General features: G+C 39.6%; 2 protein-coding genes across 12 annotated transcripts in view; one reads left to right on the top strand and one right to left on the bottom strand.

Annotated features, from left to right (window-relative positions):
• rfx2 (regulatory factor X, 2 (influences HLA class II expression)) overlaps window positions 1–4,309 on the top strand; it is a 37,330-nt gene extending 33,021 nt beyond the window's left edge. For all 3 annotated transcript variants that reach the window (XM_041791309.1, XM_041791308.1, XM_041791307.1), the window contains one exon: window positions 438–4,309. In XM_041791309.1, the coding sequence (XP_041647243.1) occupies window positions 438–559 (122 nt within the window). In that variant the 3' untranslated portion in view covers window positions 560–4,309. The remainder of the gene's footprint in view (window positions 1–437) is intronic.
• A 438-nt stretch (window positions 4,310–4,747) lies between these two features.
• The window catches only part of fcho1 (FCH and mu domain containing endocytic adaptor 1), a 90,264-nt gene continuing 73,406 nt past the window's right edge, over window positions 4,748–21,605 (bottom strand). For 7 of the 9 annotated variants that reach the window (XM_041790607.1, XM_041790609.1, XM_041790611.1 and 4 more), the window contains 14 exons: window positions 21,300–21,324; window positions 21,087–21,140; window positions 19,372–19,423; window positions 16,976–17,100; window positions 15,511–16,569; window positions 12,798–12,904; window positions 11,316–11,511; window positions 10,474–10,588; window positions 8,952–9,107; window positions 8,556–8,688; window positions 7,590–7,786; window positions 6,610–6,674; window positions 5,348–5,515; window positions 4,748–5,250 (listed from right to left, as the gene is read on the bottom strand). In XM_041790607.1, the coding sequence (XP_041646541.1) occupies window positions 5,222–5,250; window positions 5,348–5,515; window positions 6,610–6,674; window positions 7,590–7,786; window positions 8,556–8,688; window positions 8,952–9,107; window positions 10,474–10,588; window positions 11,316–11,511; window positions 12,798–12,904; window positions 15,511–16,569; window positions 16,976–17,100; window positions 19,372–19,423; window positions 21,087–21,140; window positions 21,300–21,324 (2,481 nt within the window). In that variant the 3' untranslated portion in view covers window positions 4,748–5,221. The remainder of the gene's footprint in view (window positions 5,251–5,347; window positions 5,516–6,609; window positions 6,675–7,589; window positions 7,787–8,555; window positions 8,689–8,951; window positions 9,108–10,473; window positions 10,589–11,315; window positions 11,512–12,797; window positions 12,905–15,510; window positions 16,570–16,975; window positions 17,101–19,371; window positions 19,424–21,086; window positions 21,141–21,299; window positions 21,325–21,605) is intronic. The other 2 variants (XM_041790612.1, XM_041790614.1) reach the window with 2 other exon arrangements.

Below are 21,605 nucleotides of genomic sequence, written 5' to 3'. Positions count from 1 at the left end.
TTCTCCTGATTTGTGAGCATTTAAAATTCTTTTTCTCAAGTCTAATTAATTTCTGATTTCTATTGTCTTTGCCATGATGCTTTCTCAGTGACAGCAAACGCTTCCTTAAGTTTTTATATTGTGCAAATTGGAAGATAAACCTCTATTTTAACTTCATTTTACAAGCCTTGAGCATGACTAAATTTTGTTTTTCATTTTTGTGCCATGGCTCAACAAACAGGTCACTTGTAGATTTAGACCCTGTGGTGCTGTTTGTTTCTGTGTGCTGAGTAAAATAATATAAGCATCCAAAATAAAACTAGGATGTCTGGAGAAACTGTCTGTTTAACAGCACTTGAGAAATACTTTTAGTTTTGTGGGTTAAAATCAACTTTTTTTATCCTCTTCTTGACATAATGTTGCACTCTAACATCCTCTCTCTCCCTCTCTGTCATTAGATACATCCTTCTCTGACGAGATGAGTGACCTGGGCAGTGACGCCGACGCCTCCAGAGGGCCCGCTGAACCGGCCGTGAAGAGAGAGCGGATTGAAATGAGTCACCCTCTGCAGGAGATGTGAGTCTGAGCGAGGCCTGTCCAAAAGCCATGAGGACCATTATCTCTCCCTGAAGAGAAGGTGACCCAGAGGTTTCTTTAGGGTCTTTTAGGGACACTGAGGGACAAGCACACTGTGTCCCTCTGCAGTCAGAGTGTGCAATGTATATAGAGAAGAAAGTAGCAGCATCAGTCCTCCCCTCACTAGAGTTTAAACAGACACTGATCATTCTTCTGACATATGTCTGTTTATTTTTTTTACTTTAAGGGGTGTAACAAGGGCCTGATTTTCTTTTGTTTTATGTTCAACTGTGAATGACTTTGTGCAGTACCTTTTAATTGGATGTGTAACTTTGAGTGGTGGTGTGTGCCGTTTCTGTGATTCTCCTACTCTCTTCCTATTCTAATTTGAACTAGCTGTGCCATAGTGTCATTTGAGTGCCTTAGATCACTAACTTAAAAAAACCACCACTACATACAGATGTCTATCTGTCCCTCAGCTGTGCCTCTACCGCAGTATGAATGTATCGTCTCCAAACCTCAAGACATTCAAAGCACCTTTAACGTAGATTTGGGTGTAGGTGTGTACTCTCTCCTTGTTGCCTCTGCTGCAGCTCGCAGCTTCTTCACACATGCACACAAAAATGACGACAAACATGCAACTTACTGACCCAAAGGACCTTTCCCTGAGTCGTTCCCACCAGCGAAGTTACAGTCAAGAAGGCAGTGGGCTCGGTGCGTTACCTGTGAGTTGTTGGTTTGTTTACCTCAATAGATTTTAATGCTGTGCTCCTTTTGGCTCAGATCACAGGAGGAAAGTGTTAAAGAAATGTAGCCACTGTTGCAGTCAGTGTCTCCTATTCCTTTTTCCATTTATGTAAATAGCTCTCCGCACATGGTTCCAGTCCTGAGATAGCTTGCTTTAAGGATGAGTTAAGACTTGGTGAGGAAAAATTCCAGACTAATAGACTTGATGCTAAAACCTAAAACTGGAATCTGCTCGCTCTCTCTCGCTCTCATTAAGCCTGATTTAAAATTAGAAACATGAAAAAAGAAATGCTGGAAGAAGCACTTCACAGACTCAAAATATAGATTTGGGGTGCTCTTTGGACTGAGATTCAAACAGTTCCTTTATTTTCATGAAATAGTTGTGAGCCTTCAGCGAAAACTTTGACCTGTTTTGGCATCAAGCCAAGAGAGGGTCCTGGGGGTGTACCACAAAGCCATATTAGATAGTAAGCCTGGTTTGTTAGGCCTAGATCACCATAGCTGAGTCTAAACCAGGATGCAGGATATTTGATTTTTGCCAATTTCCAAAAATGCTGATATTTACAAAAAATATCAATGTTAGTTGATAGATGTAGTTCCGACCTAAATGTTCGATCCTTAAAACAAACAATTTAAAGTTTGAAGATGGACAAATTAACAAGTTTCAGTCCCTAAAACACACTATAAAGTGTAAGGATTGATGAGAAATGAAGAAAAAAATTCAAGCGACATAGGACTATTGGTCCAGCCTAACCTTCAATTTCCACATACAACGGCTGCCACATGATTAGCCTGCAAAACGCTCTGCAGAGAAATTTGCTCCCTCTCTAGCCAATCAGAACAGTGCCACTGCTCATGCGTCTGTCTGGCTCTTTAACAAGCAGAGTGGACTGGTTCTTTTTGGTGCTGGCTGCTGCCAAACCACATCAAGCCAGATCAGTAGAGCAGATTGATCCAAACAGCCAGAATGATGTGCAGAGTACCTTCAAAAAGCAGTTTAAATCATTACTATATCAACATTACGTATGATCCTGCACACGAGCAAAGGGTCATTGGGAGGTCAGTGGGTAACAAAGCTACAATGGTACCATTGATGAGGAAAGGTTAACATTTGAGGTGAAAAAACAGAATTTTACATGAAACCACACTTTCCTTGTAGCAAACATAAACCTTTTAACTTCATAATGTAATCACCCATAGTAGAAACAACAAAACCATGGAATCATGATGAAATAAACACAAATCGACCCCCTAAAGGCAAAACAATCCACTGTTGACAAACCATTCCTGTGTGAACTTGTAGTTCTCCCTGCCCTCTTGTCTCAAGCTGATCAGGGCTTTGCTGCACATCGCTGCAGACACACTTCCAGTGTGCGATGTTGCTTGCTTTTAGGTCGGAGCAAAACTGTGACGCTGCCAGTGAATTTGGATATTTTCAGTAAAACTCCACTAACTTATTTGTTCATACCACCAACACTTATAGCTGATGTAGGCAGATATTTTTTTCCCAAAATATCGGTTTTAAATATCAGGAGGAATTTTCATAAATGCCATTACTGATATTTCACTTTCTAAACTCACATCTGCAGATACCGATATCTGTATCATTCCGATTTTAACATGTATCCCTAGTCTAATCTCATAATCTGGTCAGGATTAGTTTATGTTCAGAGATGAGGCTTTAAACTGGTTTAAAAGACACGCATTATACACATCTTCACTTAGAAGAAAATATTTTTGGAAACTTCAGGAATCATAAAATTAAGTTTGATGCTATATCACTGACTTCCCCTTGTTTTCACCTGTTTGAAGGCTATTCACATGTTTAATTTCAATAGATTATCCTCATCGTAGAGGGCACAGCATTTTAGGAAACTGGTAATTTTAGGTTTGGTCATAATATCCTGAAAAGCCTGAACATTATAGGATATCATCCACAGGCTATGGCCTTTAACATTTCATAATGTAACAAGTTAAATCAATTCAAAAAATATGTTTGACTTTGATAAAGCCAGATTGAAAAGTTTCTGCATTTTCATGACACAAAGGATATCAGACCAAACAACAGTTCCTGGTTATTCTGCTGTAATGATGTGTCATGGTTAAGGTTTAAGAGTCATAATAGAGAAGCAGCAACATCTTGTCAGATGGCAAAATAAACTAATTCATAAATATATATATATATTTAAACCAATATTTTTTGTAGCATCTCTGTGTACAGCAGCAGGGTTTTTTAAACCACAAAAACGTTAATATATTCAACATTTCACATTTCACTCTGACAGAATCAGACGTACAGTGGTCATTCCTCTTTTTGCAAAAGAAGCATCAGATGACGCTAAACACTCGCTTTAAGGTGAGCTTCAGCTTCAAACAGACAGCCTTGATAAACAGAGCGAGTTCACATCCAGCTTTGTTGTACTCATCATCTCTAGCTGGAGCTTAAAGCTCTTCGAGGCTCTTAGCTGAGGAAAGCCTAGCTGTGTTCAGTTCGCTTTGTGGTTCATCCCCTGAGCTCCTCTTGTTTTTCCTTTAAAAAAAGTGGTACATTTCATCATTTACTCATAAAATGTAGAGAATATGGACCTGTAAAACCTATTCACAAAAATAGGATTTCTGTGGCGCCTTAGTAGGCTCTCTCCCGACTTCAGATACTTTGACCTCATGCTATTACTCAGAAAAGTCTTATATATATATATACATCGGTTATTTGGGGAATCTGTCCATAGTAAATTATATAATTCTATATATCTTTGTATGATGTAGGAAGTGTGTGCTCTGTGGCCTTTGCCTGATCTCTCCTCACACTGTATCAGAAGAAAAAAGCTTTGATGTGTAATGAATTAGAGTGTGTGATTAATGTTTCCAATCTTCAAATGTTGAATTTATGAATTGTAATGATGACTGCGGTGCTTCTACTCCACAGTCAAATATTAAACTGTCATAAGAGAAACGTCTATTTATATGAAATATTCTGATTTGATCGACATCTGCTCTGTGTTGAAATCTCTTTGATTTATTTCTCCTCTTGTCTCCCTCCTTGGATCATTTTGTTGTAGCGATGAGGATCCTCGAGTTTCCACTTATTTAAGGCTTTTTGTAACTCGTGCCTGTCACAGTAATTCGCCTTCAAGTGCTTCAAAAAAAAAGTAATTTCTGTGTGTACTTTGTAATGTTTTGTAAGACTGTTTTAGATTTTTTTGGCGGAGGATTATTTTTTATTGAACTAGATTTTTGGTTCTTCTTACAAGTATACTGAACCCTTATTTTTGTGCTTTTTTAAACCTGTTCTTGACTACACTTTAACTAGCCTAAGGACAGATGATGTCTGTAATAAACTGCATAGTTCAACTGTATTTTGTACTTGGTCACAATGTGTAATAAACTGTTGTAAACCAAACAAGGTTTGAGAACATTTATTCTTATCAAATAACATCACAAAACCTCTATGTGGAACAAACAGCAGATTTACAAACATCTCTTTTTCTAAGGCGCAGTGACAGGTTCGATATTTGAAGATATTCTAGTGTTTCTTCCATATTTACAGAAATTAAAAATCCTAAATCCCATGGCATCCGAGTCCCAAACAGTAAAATCCTTTTTTCACACATTCTCTGTTGTACTTTAAGAAAAGTCTTGACATCTAGCTTAGTTTGCAGTCTGAGAACACGATGAAATGATTCTGTAGAAAAAGTCAGTGTACAACAACCTAAATTAGAGGAGAAGAAGAAGAAAAGGCTTGGTCCTAAAACGGCAGGACACTGTCAGAAGTAAGTGCACGTTGTCCTTCAGTCTGAATAAAGGTGCCTCGTCTTCAGTTTTACATCTTACCATGAATCATCTCTTCTGCTTTCATCGCTGGACAAAGAAAAAGTGAAAATTTCTCTGAAGCTGCAGCCGCAATGATCATTTACACGGCTCACAGGGAGCAGCCTGCCATGTACTTCCCTGTTGATAAAAGAAAAGTACAAAAAGAAATGTTTCACTGGAATAAGAAAGAACACTTTGGCATGTACAATAATCAAAGTAAGAATAAATTCGCCACCTGTGGCAAATCTCTTCTTGACCAGCGACATGCGGTAGCGGCTGCCCACCAGCTCAACGTCCATGCCTGACAGAGAGGCCCCGGAGCCCACAAACTGGACAGCCAGGCTGGGTGGAGGGCCGCGGGGGACCTCCAGGCACTGCCAACTGGCACACAGAGTCCCTGAGCCTGAAACAAACATAGAAACACAAAGACTGACTTTACAGCACTAAGGAAAGATCAGAAATACAGAAGGGCTGTCCTTTTGAATCATAGATTGTCAATACAACAATATTAGTATAGTGCTGAATTACACATCATTCTTTAAAAATACAGCATGGACATTTATTTAAGGACACATTTTAGAATTGAAATTGGGCACACACTTTCAGTTTTAACTATTTAACAGAAACACTAAACCTGAACACAGCTAAGATGATTTTTCTGTTCCAGAAGGGACAGGGAGGAGCTCTGGTGACCTCTCAGTGTGGAACTTTGTCATTGACAAAGTAAAATAGAGAAATGTTTTCACCTGCTAACATCCATCACTGATGCCATGAAGCATCTCTTTCTCTGTTCTCTCAGCCTGAAGCTTCATTCTCAAACAGTAATAAATCATTTGAAAAAAAGAGAGAATAAAAGAAATGCATGTCTGAGACAAAGACACCTGGGTGGAGGAGGAGCAACCTTGAGCTTAATAGATCTAAGTTTAGACTCTTCCTGTTTTAAAATAAAGCCATGACAAGATCTAATATCTGGAGCTGAAAAATGAGAGCAACAATCTCACAGACAAATTCATCTAATTCAGCAGTGCATCTTTTCTTTTACCTTCTCTCCACTAGCAGAGCAATGGCAGCAGCTCTTTTACTCAGCGGTTAATCCTGCTAATTAAGAGGGAACTGGCTTAAGAAATCTATTGAGCAGCAGAAGTAATGACCACTCATTTTTCTACAGGTAAGAGGTGATTATGCAGAAAACTCTGGCTTAAATTCAATGAGAAATGCAATTGCAGATGTTTGGTTGATACTTACAATAGATAGCTCTGTAATCACCAAATCTGACACAGAAAATAGTCTGCAGTGATGATTTTAGAGCGTTTAGTTCAGAGGTGATAGATATATTGAAAAGTTCCAGTGATTTTCTTTTTATCAGCACACATTAAATGCCTCTTGTCCAAATAAATAACGTGATAAGAAATAAATTTTGTATTTTAATAATTAAACTCCTCCTTCAATCAGGGCTCAAACATAACAGAGAATTCAAGAGAGCAGAGGGGCTCTGACCTTTGCTGTGATTGGTTGGTGAAAGGTTCGGGAGTTTCCACAGCAGCCGTCTTTCCTCAGCATTCCTGCAAAATAAACATCAGTTAGAATGAAACTTTTTTTTTTTTTTTAATTCATCACAACATCAAAATCTTGAAGGACATGATGGTGGTGATTATAAAGCGAGGAGTACTTAAAAAAATGTTTTTTTCCACAGGTCAGATACGGTCTGAAACAAACTTTCCCAGTTTATTTTCTTTGAATATGAATATAAAGTACTATACTTACTAAACCATTTCTTAATTCACTTTTGGTCCTATTATTCTATTTTTAATTGACCTGATATTATTCAACCTTTTGGAAATTATTTACTTTTTGAGCGGTTAAAGAAAAAAAAAAACATGTTTTTTTGGGCAACAGCATGACAGTCACACCTGCAAGTAATCAGCAAATTTGTATTGAGCATGTTAGCTCAAAGCTGCTAGCATAGCAGAGGACTTTAATTGATTAAATTATAATAAAGCTGATTTAAAATGATACATATCAAAACATTATAATATTGATGCATAATGTGTACTGTAATGTAATTTTTGTAGGTGGAGCTGGTTTAAAGGACTTTATACACTTGGAGTAATAATTCCTTACACATTTGTTGAATAAACTGTATCAGTAATCTAAAAGAGAGATAACAATATTATTAATTTTGCAGTATTGCGGGGACAGAAGCATCTCAATACCATCTAGTCATGTGACGTTTCAAAGGATAGGTCTTCAGGGCAAAAGTGGAGCTTTTCTTAGTGGAGTAGAGCGAAGGGATATTGGAACTACAGTTACCCTTGTGTACCATCATCCTTTGAGCTCCACTTACTGGCTTGATCTAACAACGTGGAAATGGTGGACACTACGAGTGGCAAGGGAGAACCAAGTGACAAGTTTTTGAGACTGTGGAGGCTCCAGTGACTTTTAATTCTGACAAGTAGAAGTTTTTGGTTTAGACTCACCAGGAGGCAGCCGGCTGACACTGCAGGTCGGTGGCGGTGTGGTCCAATGGCAGCAGCACCTGGACGGCAGTGAGCTGGGTGGAGGGTGCGGTGGCGGGGCAGCAGTGATAATCCAAAGACACCCGGGTCACTGTGCCACTGCGCTGACACTCTGCAGACAACAGGAGAGGAGCCCGACCCGGGTCCTGAGACGACACCTAAGGAGACAACAGGAAGTTTTATATTTAGTGTTCTCTTTAGCTCAATAAAACTGAATTACCTTAAAGGATTATTTTAACAAAATCAGGTAGAATTTATATAATACTTTATAATACTTTGGAATTTTGCAGTGAGTATAGGGAAAAATGGAATCCAGTCCATTAACCATTTAAAGAAGATACATGAAGAGACTTCATGGGACAGTGGTTCTCAACTGGTTAAGTCACGGGACCCACCATCAACTCCTCAAGGAGAATTGCGACCAAAATTTTGGAGATTTTTTTCTGATCAATCAGACGTATTTAATAGAAAATAGTAGAGCTTGGGCCTAAAACAGTACAAAAGGTGTAACAAAACAATCAAACAGGGCAAAACATGCATGTTTTATGGAGTCAATTTTTTTCCCAGGCACACATCTGCGACCCACTGAAAAGGGCTTTGTGACCCACTTTTGGATCCCGACCCACAAGTTGAGAACCACTGCTTTAGTACATGAAGGTATGTGAAATTTATCCACAAGGAAGATCACAATTCAAAAATTAAACAAAGAATAAAATTTACAAAATTAATAGAAAATAAATACTGACTTCTGCTAAAATCACTGCCTCTAACAACTCAAACATTTGTAAATTTCAAGACATTTTAATGAACTCCATCCTAGACCTAAATTAAACAGAATATGAACTGTACAGGAAGCTCAGAAACTCAGTTAGAATTGATCAAAAAAGCAAAAGATTTTAGTCATAGAGGGTAATTTTTAATACATACCTGATACTTGAGAAGGCCGACATTGTAGTACGAGGCCTGAGGGTTGAGTTCAGACTCTCTCTGCAGATAGAGCTGCAGAGCCTGCATGTTGAACCAGAAGTCTCTGGTATCCGGGTCACTCTGAGATGGGTCGCTGCAGAGACAGGACAGTAAAGACTGTCTAAACAAACAATAAAAGAAAACTGGAACCACTGTCAGACAGTTATTTCCTTTAGGATTGTAGAAACAATGATAAAGATCTGTGTTAACTTTTCTATTTCATAGTAATAGTGTTGCTTCATAACTAGTTGCCTGGCTGAGGCTTACAAATGCTGGAAGGTGAAAGTATGACTCCAGACCTGGTTGTTGCCAGTGAACAGGCATCAAAACATGATTGAAATTCAGAGGACAGCTGACCTGTACAGCAGCTTCTGATTTGGCAGAAAGTGATCGATCCTGGAGATATTGACCAGTCTGAAGCTAAGCACGGGGACGTTAGGGTTTGCTGTGAAAATGCGAGTGATGCCCGCAGGGAAGGACATCGTCAGGTCACCTGTAATCTTCACAAGACAGCTGGAGATGGAGAGAAACACACAGACTGAGATTACATTAATCCTGATCACTCTGTGTCTGTTTATGATGACAGCTGTCATTTAAAAAGTGACCATGTATCTTTAACTTCAGTTATCAAGAAAGATAGAGCTGTACCTTGGATAAGAGGCTGAAATGGAATGCTGTTTGTGTTGTTAATATTATCATTATCTTTTATTTTGTTTCATTTAACTATACATATGTTTATGTTGGTTAGCCTAAAGAATGAGGCATTTGAATGTTGAAACCCCCTGCACATGCAACTCTTACTTTTCTATTTTGTACTGTAATCGTGGAGAGATGCAGCAAAGAATTTCTCTCAGGATTACAACATTTTTTCGTCTAAAGACGATACAATATCTACAGTACTGTGCAGGCATGTTTGGGCCTAAAGTTGAGGGTGATTTAGGGAGTAGATGTGGCAAGTAAGCTGCTTGAGGGCACTATCTGGCGGGAAGGAGGACTGACACAACCAAGGTTGGGGTTTGGATGTCATGCATATTACCAGGGATGTGGGAAAATAATCTGTTGAAAAAATAAAGTCTACACCTTTAGGGTGGAGTAAAGGGTGGATGTGGCTAGTAAGCATGGCCTAAGGTACCGCTCTGGTGGGTATTAGGGTTGCCATGAGCTCCTGGTCGTGCTGTGGATGTCCCTGGGCGGCTTGCCAGGGTTGAAAATGGCCCAGGCAAAAGAGATGCCATCGAGCTTGACCTGGGCTGCCAAGCGATACACGTGTCGACACGTGTGACTCTGCCCCCTCCCTCCAGCCCCAGGTTGTGGAACATCAAGCCCTGTGATGGAACCTTAGCACCCTACATGCCTAAAACTTATGCACATAACTATATATAACCTTTCATGAGACTGTGATTGATTTATAGTTACATAAATGGAATAAAAACAGCATCAGTGATCTTAAAAGATCATATTTCATATATTTATCTTTTAGGTATAATTTAGTCTCATTTGTATGGCACTGTTTTATTCATGTCTTTTATGTACAAGTGAATCCAAACTAACTGCCTCTTGAAGGATTAAAAAGTTATTTTAACTGAATTTATAGAAATTAAGTCAGATGCAGCAGATCCAGAGATATCCTTGATATTACACTTCCTCTCACTGAATCCAGCACCCTGAGTACCCACAATGCAACTAGTTCACCATGACTTTAGAGATTTGAGTGTGTAGAAATGTCAAACTGCTAGCTGCAAACACGACTGCATCCAGCTTTGAATGACTTTTTCATCTGTAAACAGACTTTGATGTCTAAGAGGGGTGCAGTTTCTCTTAAAAGCAGAGTCAGTACAATTTCATGTGATATCAAAAGAAAAAATAACATTCTGCTCACCGGTTGTGTTGTCCACCTTTGAAGTAAGCGTTAATATATTCTGTTATGGCTGCTGCCACCGGCCAGGCCTCCTGTGTGCTGAGAGAAATGGGACTGGGACCTCGAGACAAGTGCACTGCATAGAACAAATAAGGACAACTGTGTCATGCTGATGTTTCAGTTTTGTGTGTATTATTTTAAAGAAACAGGAATCTATTTTGTATTCATGCTGACTTTGCTGTCTGATGGGGATAACAGAAATAAATTGAAATAACTCATATAACTGAAAATTGTGAATGTCATGAAGTTGTTAAAGCTACTAAATAGAACAGAAACGTAGATCAATCTCGATATAAAAACTCAGTCGGTACTTTAATTTCTGAAACACTCTGTTGATTCTGGGATTACCTCTCACTTCATGCTTCCTAGGAGCATGATCAAATAGTACTTCTACTTTATAAATCCTGTTGTCAACTCATCAGAATCGGTAAAACTTTTTAGAATCCCAGGTGGGAAATTCAAGTGAACCCTTTGCTCTTGTATAGAAAGTGAGCATGAATGTATTAGACAAACTTCAGTGTAAAGGTGCAAAATATTCTAGCTTTATATAACCCAAATATACAGAAAGATACAGTGTACAAAGAAATAGGGAAATATGAGTGAACAAATAAATGCAACATTTAACAGAAATAAGACATGTACAAAAACATGCACCCAATAAAGATTATATCCTTAGAGATGAGAACAGTTAGGTAATTTCATATACCTGACAGAAGTTTAACAAAAATTTAATTTAATTAGGAAATGTTTGAGTGAACTGTAGTAGTGTAGAGATCTGCACAGTATGTTGTGCTGAGTCTTACGGGGTCTCTGTTGGTGGTCCTGGTGCTGGAAGGGCAATGGTGAGACTTGCCCCGGCCTGGCAGGACTGGCAGCTCGGTTCTGACCTGCCCAGTCAGCGTCCCGGGCCTGAGGCCCCCACTCACTGGGGCTGGACGAGGAGGAGGAAGTGAGGGAGGGGCTGGGCTCCGGCAGGGGAGAGGAGCAGAGAGAGCGAGACTGAAAAAAACACAGAGACAGTGATGACTTAATTCACACTAGAAAATAATAAATCAACAGAAATACCCACAATGAGAAAAGCTAGATAGTACTTTAGTGGCCATTTCTCCTACTTTCTACCATTTTTAAAGCTTCAGTGAGAAACTTTATGTATGCACTGATTTTGGTGCCACCTGTGTATAGAACCATACCATTTATCTCTTTGAGGATCTTTACTGGTACGTGTTGTTTGTGCTTTGTATCTCATCCAGCTTTCAAGAGCCAAACCAATTATTCATGTGAAAGTCTGTAGTAGAGTATGTCAAAAAAGCAGCCTCTACAGGATACTCTAGGCCTGGAGCCTACCCCAGCTGTCATTGGGTGAGAGGCAGGGTAGACAGTCAATCACAGGGCTGACATACAACCAGGCACACTCACACCTATGGCCAATTTAGAGTCACTGATTAACCTAACGAGCATGATTTTGGTCTGTGGGAGGAGGCCGGAGAATCCACACATGCACAGGGAGAACATGCAAACTCTGCACAGAAAGGCTTTTTGTGCCTTTAATCAGAGAGAAAGACCATGGAAACAGTTGGAAACAGGGATCAGAGATTGGGTGAGAGACATGTGGAAAAGGAGCCTTGAACCTGGACCACTCAGGCATACAGGGCATGACCTAACCTCTAGACAATCTGTGCTCCAAAGAAACAAAATTTAATCGCTTTAATTTAATTTTTCCCTTGTTTTTGGGAAAGCATCTTGCAACACCCCCTGTGTTTTGAGTCCCTGACCCCCACCCTGCAAACCACTGATGTAGAGGCATCAATCATATTCTCGATCTGTTTCACTACTGGCATAACTGTATGGGGGTTTGAGGTTTTCTGGTTGTGGTTTCCTGCTTTCATATGTTCTCTTTGCAACTTGTACATCATAATTAATAATTTACATTAAGATATTAGTGTTACCACTTCTTCAATTTACAAAAGCAAGAAAATATTCACAACTAAGAATTAGAACCATAGAAAGACAGAATATACTATATTGCACTGTAATTACTCGGCAGTAAGTCTGAAACAGAGGGTCTTACTCTTCTTTTTATTCAGTTGTTCTTGCATGGGGAAAGTCCTTCTAAATCAAGGAAATTTCTTTCATTTTAAAGCACTTTTGTGGACTACTCACGGATCTGTTAGAAACTATTTTGGGGTTAAAATATCTCCTTTTAGGTTCAAATAATTAAACAAATGCATTACTGTAATAAAAATGTGTAACATTAGCCAGGCTGTTCAGCTGTGATCAATACTCACTCTCTCACAGCCGCTGAGTCGGCCTGAAGTCCTCTTGGCCCGGGCAGCTCTCTGAGGAGCAGCTGACACTACTTCAGTCGTGTCCTGTCTGAAGTTGTGTTTGGAGCCTTTCAAAGACACAGACACACAACGTGAGTCAGAAATGGTCTGAATCACACAATTACACAGGATTAAAGAGACATAGACATCCTCTGAAATGGATCAGAATACAGCCGGAGAAAAACTGAACGAGACACGCTGCCAAAACCAGCTGGCACAAAAGATAATTATATTTAATTTGTACTCATTTAATGAGAGATTTATCACACAGCCTGAATATATAGCTCTGGAGAAAGAACTGAATATATGTGATTTCCTGCATGAATTAAAAAAAAAAGGTTTGATTCATGTGTATAAATGTGGTGTGACAGACGATGTTTAAGGGGTAGATGTTTCATTCCTTCTCAGAAAGTAACAAGAGGAATACTCAGTCTGACGTAAAAGTACTGACTATCTGTATCTTTGATGTTTTGATTTTTAATGGTTCAAATAATTAAGATAGCAATAAAAAACAGGGTTTTCTTAAATCCACAGTGATTTCTTCAAATTGCACTAAGGTGTGATGCTATGTCCCTTACATGATAGGGCCTTTGTAGATTACAGATAAAAAATACAAAGATTATAAGCATACTAAAGGGAAAAAACAAAAGTAAAGAATAGCAGTCAACAATTAATCAAAATTAATTAATATGGCTCTTTTTTAGGTTTGTTGGGTTTCTATGTTTGTCTTCTTCTGTATTTAGCATTATCCTGTCTTACCTTGCGTTGTTGTAATTTATTCAGATCATTAGTCCACATCGTCTTGATTTACCCTGTTATGCTTTATTTACCATTTCTGTACAGCGCTCATCCCGCAATAAAAAAAAGTGTTTGAATGCAATGTTATAGAGCACATCCAATGATTCTAGTATGAATTTAAGGGCTATTTATGACATACCAGTGGTAACAGGTCTTCTTTGTTTTCATCATATGGTAAACTGGACATCTCACTTTTGTATCCACTATTCTTTTATTTTTTCTTTTATGTACTTATTTTGTGTACCATGTGTAGTACTAATTTCTACAACCGTAACACTGAAAGTGAGTAAAAATCCATCTGCCATTTACAACAGCCCAAAGCATAAATGAACCAATATATCTTCTTTGCTCCATTTCCCAATGATAAAAAAGAAAACATCCAGGAACAATGATGCAGTTTAGGCATTCAGACACCTAGTGACTGATGACCTGATATCCAAACTCAATTGTTTCCCACTTATGCAATCGTCCATACATCATTTCTGTGACTCTCCGGTTTATCATGGCGTGGCTTCCCTGCATGCTGTATCCAGTCAGCCACAAGTGTAGAAGCTACTGTAACTCTTTAACAGCTACTCTACCTCATGTCATAACAAACACAGTTCCTCAGGACACAGGACAATAAACCTTGTTGGTGCTGGTTAAATTTAAATGACAACTGAATTTAAGATGATGAGTTGTGAGGAAGTCGAGTGTTGTTCACGGAGGACCCAGTTTTTAGAGCTGGCTGGTTTTTCTGAACAATAGAAGATATCTCACATGTTTTGTTGAAATAAAAAGGCCAAATGGTATCAAATGAAGAGCTGTTTGGGAACCAAAAGGTCAGCTGATGAGATAAGTTGACGAGATGGTTAAAAGTCGCAGGTATGCCTACAGAATTGGCTTGGCCCCTGAAAAACCCAGAGCCTGGGCCCTCCCCAGTTATGATTTATTTATGACATCAATGCATGTGTATTATTGGATCAGCAGCATTAGCACTGGTGTCCTCGTTCACAGTTACTTTATTTTGAAGCTGAAAAGTGTCATGATATTGTTGGGTTCTGATGTTCAAATCACTTTACCTGCCACTTTTTAACCTCCTTTCATCACTGTTTCTGCCCACTTTTCCACTTTTAACCCATCTTTGCTTGTTCTGACCAATTTCTGCCAGTTTTAACTGTTTTCACTCTTTTCTGCCCATTTTTCAACTTTAAACCCATTTTGACTATTTTTAACATTTTTTTTTCTGCCCATACTTGTCTGTCTTAATCAATTATTTTGGCTGCTTCATTCTACTTTCAGCCTCTTTTTACCCATTTTTGCCACTCTGTAACCACTATATTTGCCTACGTTGCAATTGGCAACACCCTGATACTTGTGCACCTCATGGCTTAGCTATGAAGTCTTAAATTACTTTCCAAATAGAGCCTATCCACAATGGTAACATTAGCAACAAAAAGGTAATTTTGTTTTCAGAAAAGGGGTTTACATTTTGAAAAAGGGCATATCTACTACAGCATAAGTTAAGAAAATTAATTTTTGTTTCTTTGAAAAGAGTGGTTATTATTCAGGTTAAATATAAAACACATTTATCATAGATAAACTTTACAATGAACCATGATTTTGCCGTCCTCCATGGGCCACCCATTTGGCTGAGCCCCAGAAAGCTCTCCTTTTTATCCTCTTTATGGGGAACCTTGTAAGTTGTGACAGTACGTGTTGAATAAACATAATGACACCAATGAGGTCTGTGACGCCTATTTCAATTTTTGTTTTGTACTTTTGCAATTTTGGATTTACCAGATGAGTAAGCTGAGAAAACAAATGGTAATGATATTTTAATCACTAGAAATGTAAGCGTGTCATACCAGCCTCTATAAAAGGAATACGTTAGTACCTTTGTGAGAGCTGACACTGCATGGGATCTGAGAGTTCAGATCTAGGCAGTCTTGATCTTTGTCTGTAGAGAAACACAGATCCTCCTGTGGTCCTGAATGCCTCGTGAGTGGAGGAGCGTTCCTGCGTGGTTCACTCTCTGATGATCGATGTTTCCTCCTCTCCCCTCCCTCTCCTTTTCCTCCTCCCTCCTGTGTTTTAGAGACTCCCTCATTGAACGGGTTGTGCAGAGAGTTCCAGTGCATCAGCTCCTTCTTGGGCTGAGTTGTGGGCAAAGAGCTCGAGTTAGAATCGAGTCCCACTCTGTTGCTGCTATTAGAGCTGACAATGTTGCTGCTGCTTTGAGAGGGGATTAATCCAGCAGCTGCAGCCAGAGATGATTGGTGCGTTGGGCTGCCAATCATTGTGATTGCAAAGGGGTCATCAGAGGTAACAGGAGGCGGGAGGCTGCGGTCTCGTTTCCTCTCTCGGTCTTTACGGTGAGAGGAGGATGAAGAGGAGGACGAGGATGAGGTGGGGAGTTTTTTGGTGTCAGGGAGAGTCATTGAGAACGGATCCACTCGCACCTCCATCCCCCTCCCCTCAGGTGTTTGTCGAGGCGGTGGGCGGGACCAAGCATCAGACAGGTTTATGGTCTCTTGGGTGACAGTCCTCTCGAACGCAGCGAGGAAGGGATCCTCAGGTGGGATGTGTTTACAGTTCCACACTGATGACTCTATCTCAGGCGGAGGGAGGGACTGTGAGAAAGCAGGGAACCGAGCAGATGAGGGGTCCATATCTGAGGGGACACGAGAGGGACGAGAAGGGGCGACAGACCAGACGCTGGCAGGATCATCCTGCGGGAGAGGACTCCGACCAGGAGAGGGGTCCCGGAAAGCAGAGAGGAAGGGATCAGCAGGTCGTCCAAGCGTTTGAGTCTGTTCTTTACTCTGGGATACAGGAGGCCAAGCTGCCCAACCTGCTGGCTCAGGGGACGGCCCCAAGGTCTGATGGGAAGGTGAGTCCAGGCCGGAGTCCTCAACGTTCTCTGGAGAGGAGGAGTCTGACGAGAAGGCAGCATCTTATATAAATGTTAGACACAGAATAGGGAAGTCAGTTTAATGAGAAAGATACCACTGTACTAACTTTAACTATAATTTACAACATTTAACAATATTTTTGTCCTAAATTTAACTTTAAAGAAGGTCTGGGTGTTTCAAGATTTCAAGATTTACATTTGCAAATTCTTGAAAGTATGTTTATAAAGTTACAGAATTTAAAAGGCAAGAAGTCTGAAGAACACCTCAACCACCACTAAAAATCACTAAACTTTCATCAATAATGCATGTCCTTCCTTTTTTTTCTAACCAAGACTCAAAGGACAGTTCTATATCAGGAAAACACCACTTCTAGGCTGTTTGACAGGAGTTAAGGAGCTTAAGAACTAAAGTCAAAAAACATATTTTGAACATGAAAACAGCTCTTACATTCAGAGGCTCCAAAGGTGCTCTGCTCTCTGAGTTGTTCTCGACTATCAAAACTTTTGGACTTGAAGGCTGACTCCAGCGGAGGACCAAACAGGCTGTCAGAACCAGACGCTGTTGAGCCTAACCTGGAGAACGAGGAGACGAAACAGAAATTCAGCAGAGGAACGATTAATGATGGTATGAGGAGGAGGAGAAGAAATAAAAAAGGAAGTAAGAGAAGAGGGAACTGATTTTTTTTAACAGAGAATAAAACAAACAGTGAAGAAAATGGATAGATGATCAAACAATGGATCCTGGTTTGTGTTTTTTTTTCTTTGTTCCTTTCTGAAATACTGAAAATTAATTTGGTTGGTGTTTATTATTTTGCCTGTGCTGCATACAGAGTGTGAACACATATAGTATATTGATGATTTATAATTTATCAAAACCTGGACCGGTTTTCTTCCTTTAGCTAAAATTTGTGGAGAGTCAAAAGTTTTGTGAAACTTTTGACATCAAACCAGTTAAACACACAGTTGTATTTAAGGTTCGTATAAAGAAATCCTGATACCTATCTTACACTTGGTAAAAGAAAAGAATTAGATGGTGGCTCTGGATCTGAGTCCCAACCCTCAGCTATCTACTGACAGGGACAGCTGTGGCTCAGTAGGTAGAGTTGGTCATCTTGCAAACGGAAGGTTGTGGGTTTAATCCCCAGCTCCTGCAACAGCATGTTGGGCAAGACACTTAACCCCAATTTGCTCCCACTGCTTTGTCGGTGGTGTGTAAATGGGTATGGATGTGTTTGAGTGAGATTAGCTAATACTGACATAGTAACTTCTGCCATTAGTGTACGAATGTGGAGTGAAAGGGTGTGATTCAGAGCAGGCTGCCCTGAAACCTTCATGAGTTGCTTGTTATTGCCTCCCACAGCTTAAAGTTTTCCAAGTGGATGAGGAGAGTCCAAGAGGCAAGACATGACAGTTTTTGGCAGATATATTGGATTTGGTCTTAGTCTTTAGACTAAAATGCTTTTTAAATTTAGTTTTGATCATGGTAAATCAAAAGTTTCACTCCAGTTTTCGTGAATGAAGACTCAAACACATTTGAATCCAGTTTTAGTGATAAGAGTTCTAACATTTAAGTCTTTACTTTTAGTCAGGCCCTTTTTTTAATCTTTGAACTAATTTTACTTGCCAAATGTAAAAGTAATTCCAATGTAAAACACCCATGTTAGTGCATAATCAATGCTTCAGCTACTTTAAAAATGTACTGAAGAAAATACTGACATACTTTGAATGCTCCAGTTGGGATGTATCATGGATTTTGAACGTCCATCAGTCCAGTACTCGCATTTTTGCCTCATTTCAGTCCCCTTAATCAAAAGTAAACTTTTATCATCAAAGATGTATTTTAGGTAGTCTTCCAGTCTCGTCATACTATTGCAAAAAAGGTAGTCAAAAAGGTAGTCAACAAACATTTTAAGTCATATTTTCAGTTGACAAATTTAACACTTCATCCACTGCTTAGTTGCCTTTTTATGATTGGTAAGTGTAATTGGATGTCTTCTTGGTATAAATGAAAGAGCAGAGAAGAACAAGACTGAATGAAATGAAGCAGCTTCATTGGTTGCATTTTTTTACTTGCGGTTCCCTGAACGTAAAGACGACTGCAATGTGAAATTTGTCTGTTTTGGCCACAGCCTTGAATAGAAATAAAACTACTTAAAAGGATTTTTTGAGTGCGGACTTCTCAGTTTTGTAAAAAAATAAAAATAAAAATAAAAATAGTGCACCTTGAATGTTGGAGTGTGCTCCTTTTTTTCCTTTCGTAGTCACTGTAGTGGTCCCCTGGTGAAAATGTTTTACTCCTCCCTTCTCATTTGTGGTGAATTTTTTCTAAATATATCTGGCTGCATCAGCTCATGTTGACCGCATATTTTGTTGGCAGGAAAAATTTTGGGTGAAGAGGGGATGAAAAATTCAGCCATTTTCATGTTCCATGTTCCGTATATCTATTTTCCCTTTTATTGTGAGCTGCAATAAGTTGCAGAAAATTAATAATAGTAATAATAATGATGATGATAAAGTTCTTCTCATCACATCTCTCCTCTTATGACATTCATAAATAATTAATACATAAACACATATTGTATGTTTTACCAGGCTGACCTAATTTCTGCCTCAGTGAAGTTTTACATGACGGAAGAAAGTTTGAGAGAAATGTCTTCAAAGAAAGAGAAGTAACAAGGGTTTAAAAAAAGAGAGAACAGTTACAGAGGAAAGGCTGCGAGGAGGAAACTTGAAGAGCTTTATATTTCTGAAAAGGCCACTGATGACGCAATTTAACATCCAAAAATTCCCCTCTCTGCACCTCTCAGAGAAAGACTGAAAAATGGATAGGCAGAGCAATCTTACCTGCTGTGATCAGGACTGGAGGTGGACCTGCGTAGGCCCTCCTGATCTCCATCTGCACAGAAGACACACACAATGAGAGAAGGTGATTCACTGCTGTGGATGTTCTCTAATCAGAGCTAATCAGCCGCACGGTGTTCTACTTCAGAGCGCTGACAGGAGGCTGAGATTGAGCGAGAGAGAACAGCATGAGGGAGAACCCATCAGCCATCACCCTCTCTGTGATAAATACCAGCAATTAGCCTGGTTCACTCAGCTCCAGTCACTGCTGCCGTCTCTGCAGAGAAAGTGCTTTAATCAGACGTTAATCGTTAATCCTGCCACCTCTGGATTTAACAGAAAGAGGCTCCTCGCTGCTGTGTAGCAGCAGGTTCTAGCCTCCCACTCCTGTCTAACCAACAGGCAGCTAACGAAGCTGTTAGGGATAAAACATGCTGTGGAGCACGATCAGAGGGCACGGGTGTGACTAATGGAGGGTAGCTGTTGAGCAAGGTCAGCCAAGATAGAGATTTGTGGTCCTGAGAGAACCACAGGGGCTAAGCAGGCTGGAGAGAAAGATGATGCGCTCCTGAATGATCATTTAAATTTCAAAAGGGGCTTGTTTATGAAATAGTTTTTTTACCTTGTTTATGTCAAATGAAATGATAGTGCAATATGAATCACAAACAGTATAAAAGAAGTGGATGAGTCCACTGATTGATTTACTGTTTCAAAGCCTTTAATTTGGAGTTTTGTCTGCTGCTGTCTCGACTTTTGTAGACAGAGGTGACCATATTTGGATGACAGGATGATTGTTTGCATCTACAATTGTTTCCTATGTCTTTAACATTTAGGAATGTATGCATGCCAGTTCTTCCACACTGAACTCATCAAACCATGTCTTTAGAGTCCTTGCTCTGTGCACTGGTGCACAGTCATGTTGGAATAGACAAGGGCCTTCCCCAAACTATTGCCACACAGTTGGAAACATAGCAAGGTCCAAAATATCTTGGTATGCTAAAGCATTAAGATTGGCCTTCAATGGAGATTGCCCAAACCCTAGAAAACAGCCCATATCATACAAAACATGTGGTTGGTCACTCCACAGAACATGTTTCTACAGCTCCACAGTCAAGTATTGGTGCGCTTTACACCACTCCATCCAACACTTGGCATTGGACTTGGTGATGTGAAGTTTGCGTGCAGCTGTTTGGCCATGGAAACCTATTCCATGAAGCTCCTGTCACACAGCGCGCCTTGGCAGTCATTGACCCCGTTCTGGGATTTTACATGGCCTTCTGCTTCATAGCTGAGTTGCTGTTGTTCCTGAATGCTTCCACTTTCTAACAATATCACTGACAGTTGATGGTGGAATATCTAGCAGGATCGAAATTTCATTAACTGTCTTATTGCAAAGGTGGCATCCATCACAGCGCCACACTTGAAGCCACTGAGCTCTTCAGAACGGCACATTTTGTATCCCAAATGTTTGCAAATGGAGACTGCAAGTCTAGGTGCTTGGTTTCATGAACCGTGAGTCTGATTGAAGCACCTGAATTCTCTAATTGTCAAGTGTGGCCAAATACTTTTGTACATATAGTATATGTTCTACTGCTGCAAATCACATGTCGAACAGTCATAAATGTGAGTAGTTTGACTTTGCTGACCTGAATCTAGATGATTATCGATAATCTATGAAAAACCAACATACAGGAAAAAAAGACATGGTTCAGACTCACCCCTGTGGAAGGCTCCCTTACCTTCTTCTGAGCGACCTGTTGTACTCGAGTTCCCTGCAGACAAAAATACCTTCAGATATCTGCACTTGAATATACAACAAACAGCCTTCAGAATGCTGAATATTCCATATAATTGGTGTTTCATAAAGAATTTTTGCTTCAAGTTAAGACAAAACATTCCTAAAACATTTGCACACATTTTAGTAAACTTACTAGAGAGATGACGCTTCACTGGCACCTGAAAGTTAATGAGAGGAAACAGAGAATTAGTCAATGCAGTGGACAGATGTCAGTGAGAAATAAGATGATTTTAACACTGAATGATGAGAAGCAAACTATCTTCACATACAGTTATGGTGTTATGGTACCCCATGGATTTAACTTTTAAAAGAAAGATATCAAAGTGTGTCCTAACAGCATGTAGACTTCAAATATCACTTTGCATAAGACAGTCTGCAGTTTTCGACTTGAACAGTATGACATCTTCTGCTTCTATTTTGAATAAGGAGAAATGGAGGT

Source organism: Cheilinus undulatus, linkage group 7 (genome assembly GCF_018320785.1).
Source record: "Cheilinus undulatus linkage group 7, ASM1832078v1, whole genome shotgun sequence".
NCBI lineage: Eukaryota > Metazoa > Chordata > Actinopteri > Labriformes > Labridae > Cheilinus > Cheilinus undulatus.
Note: the sequence above shows the minus strand (reverse complement) of the source record. Positions and strands in the feature narration are given on the sequence as shown.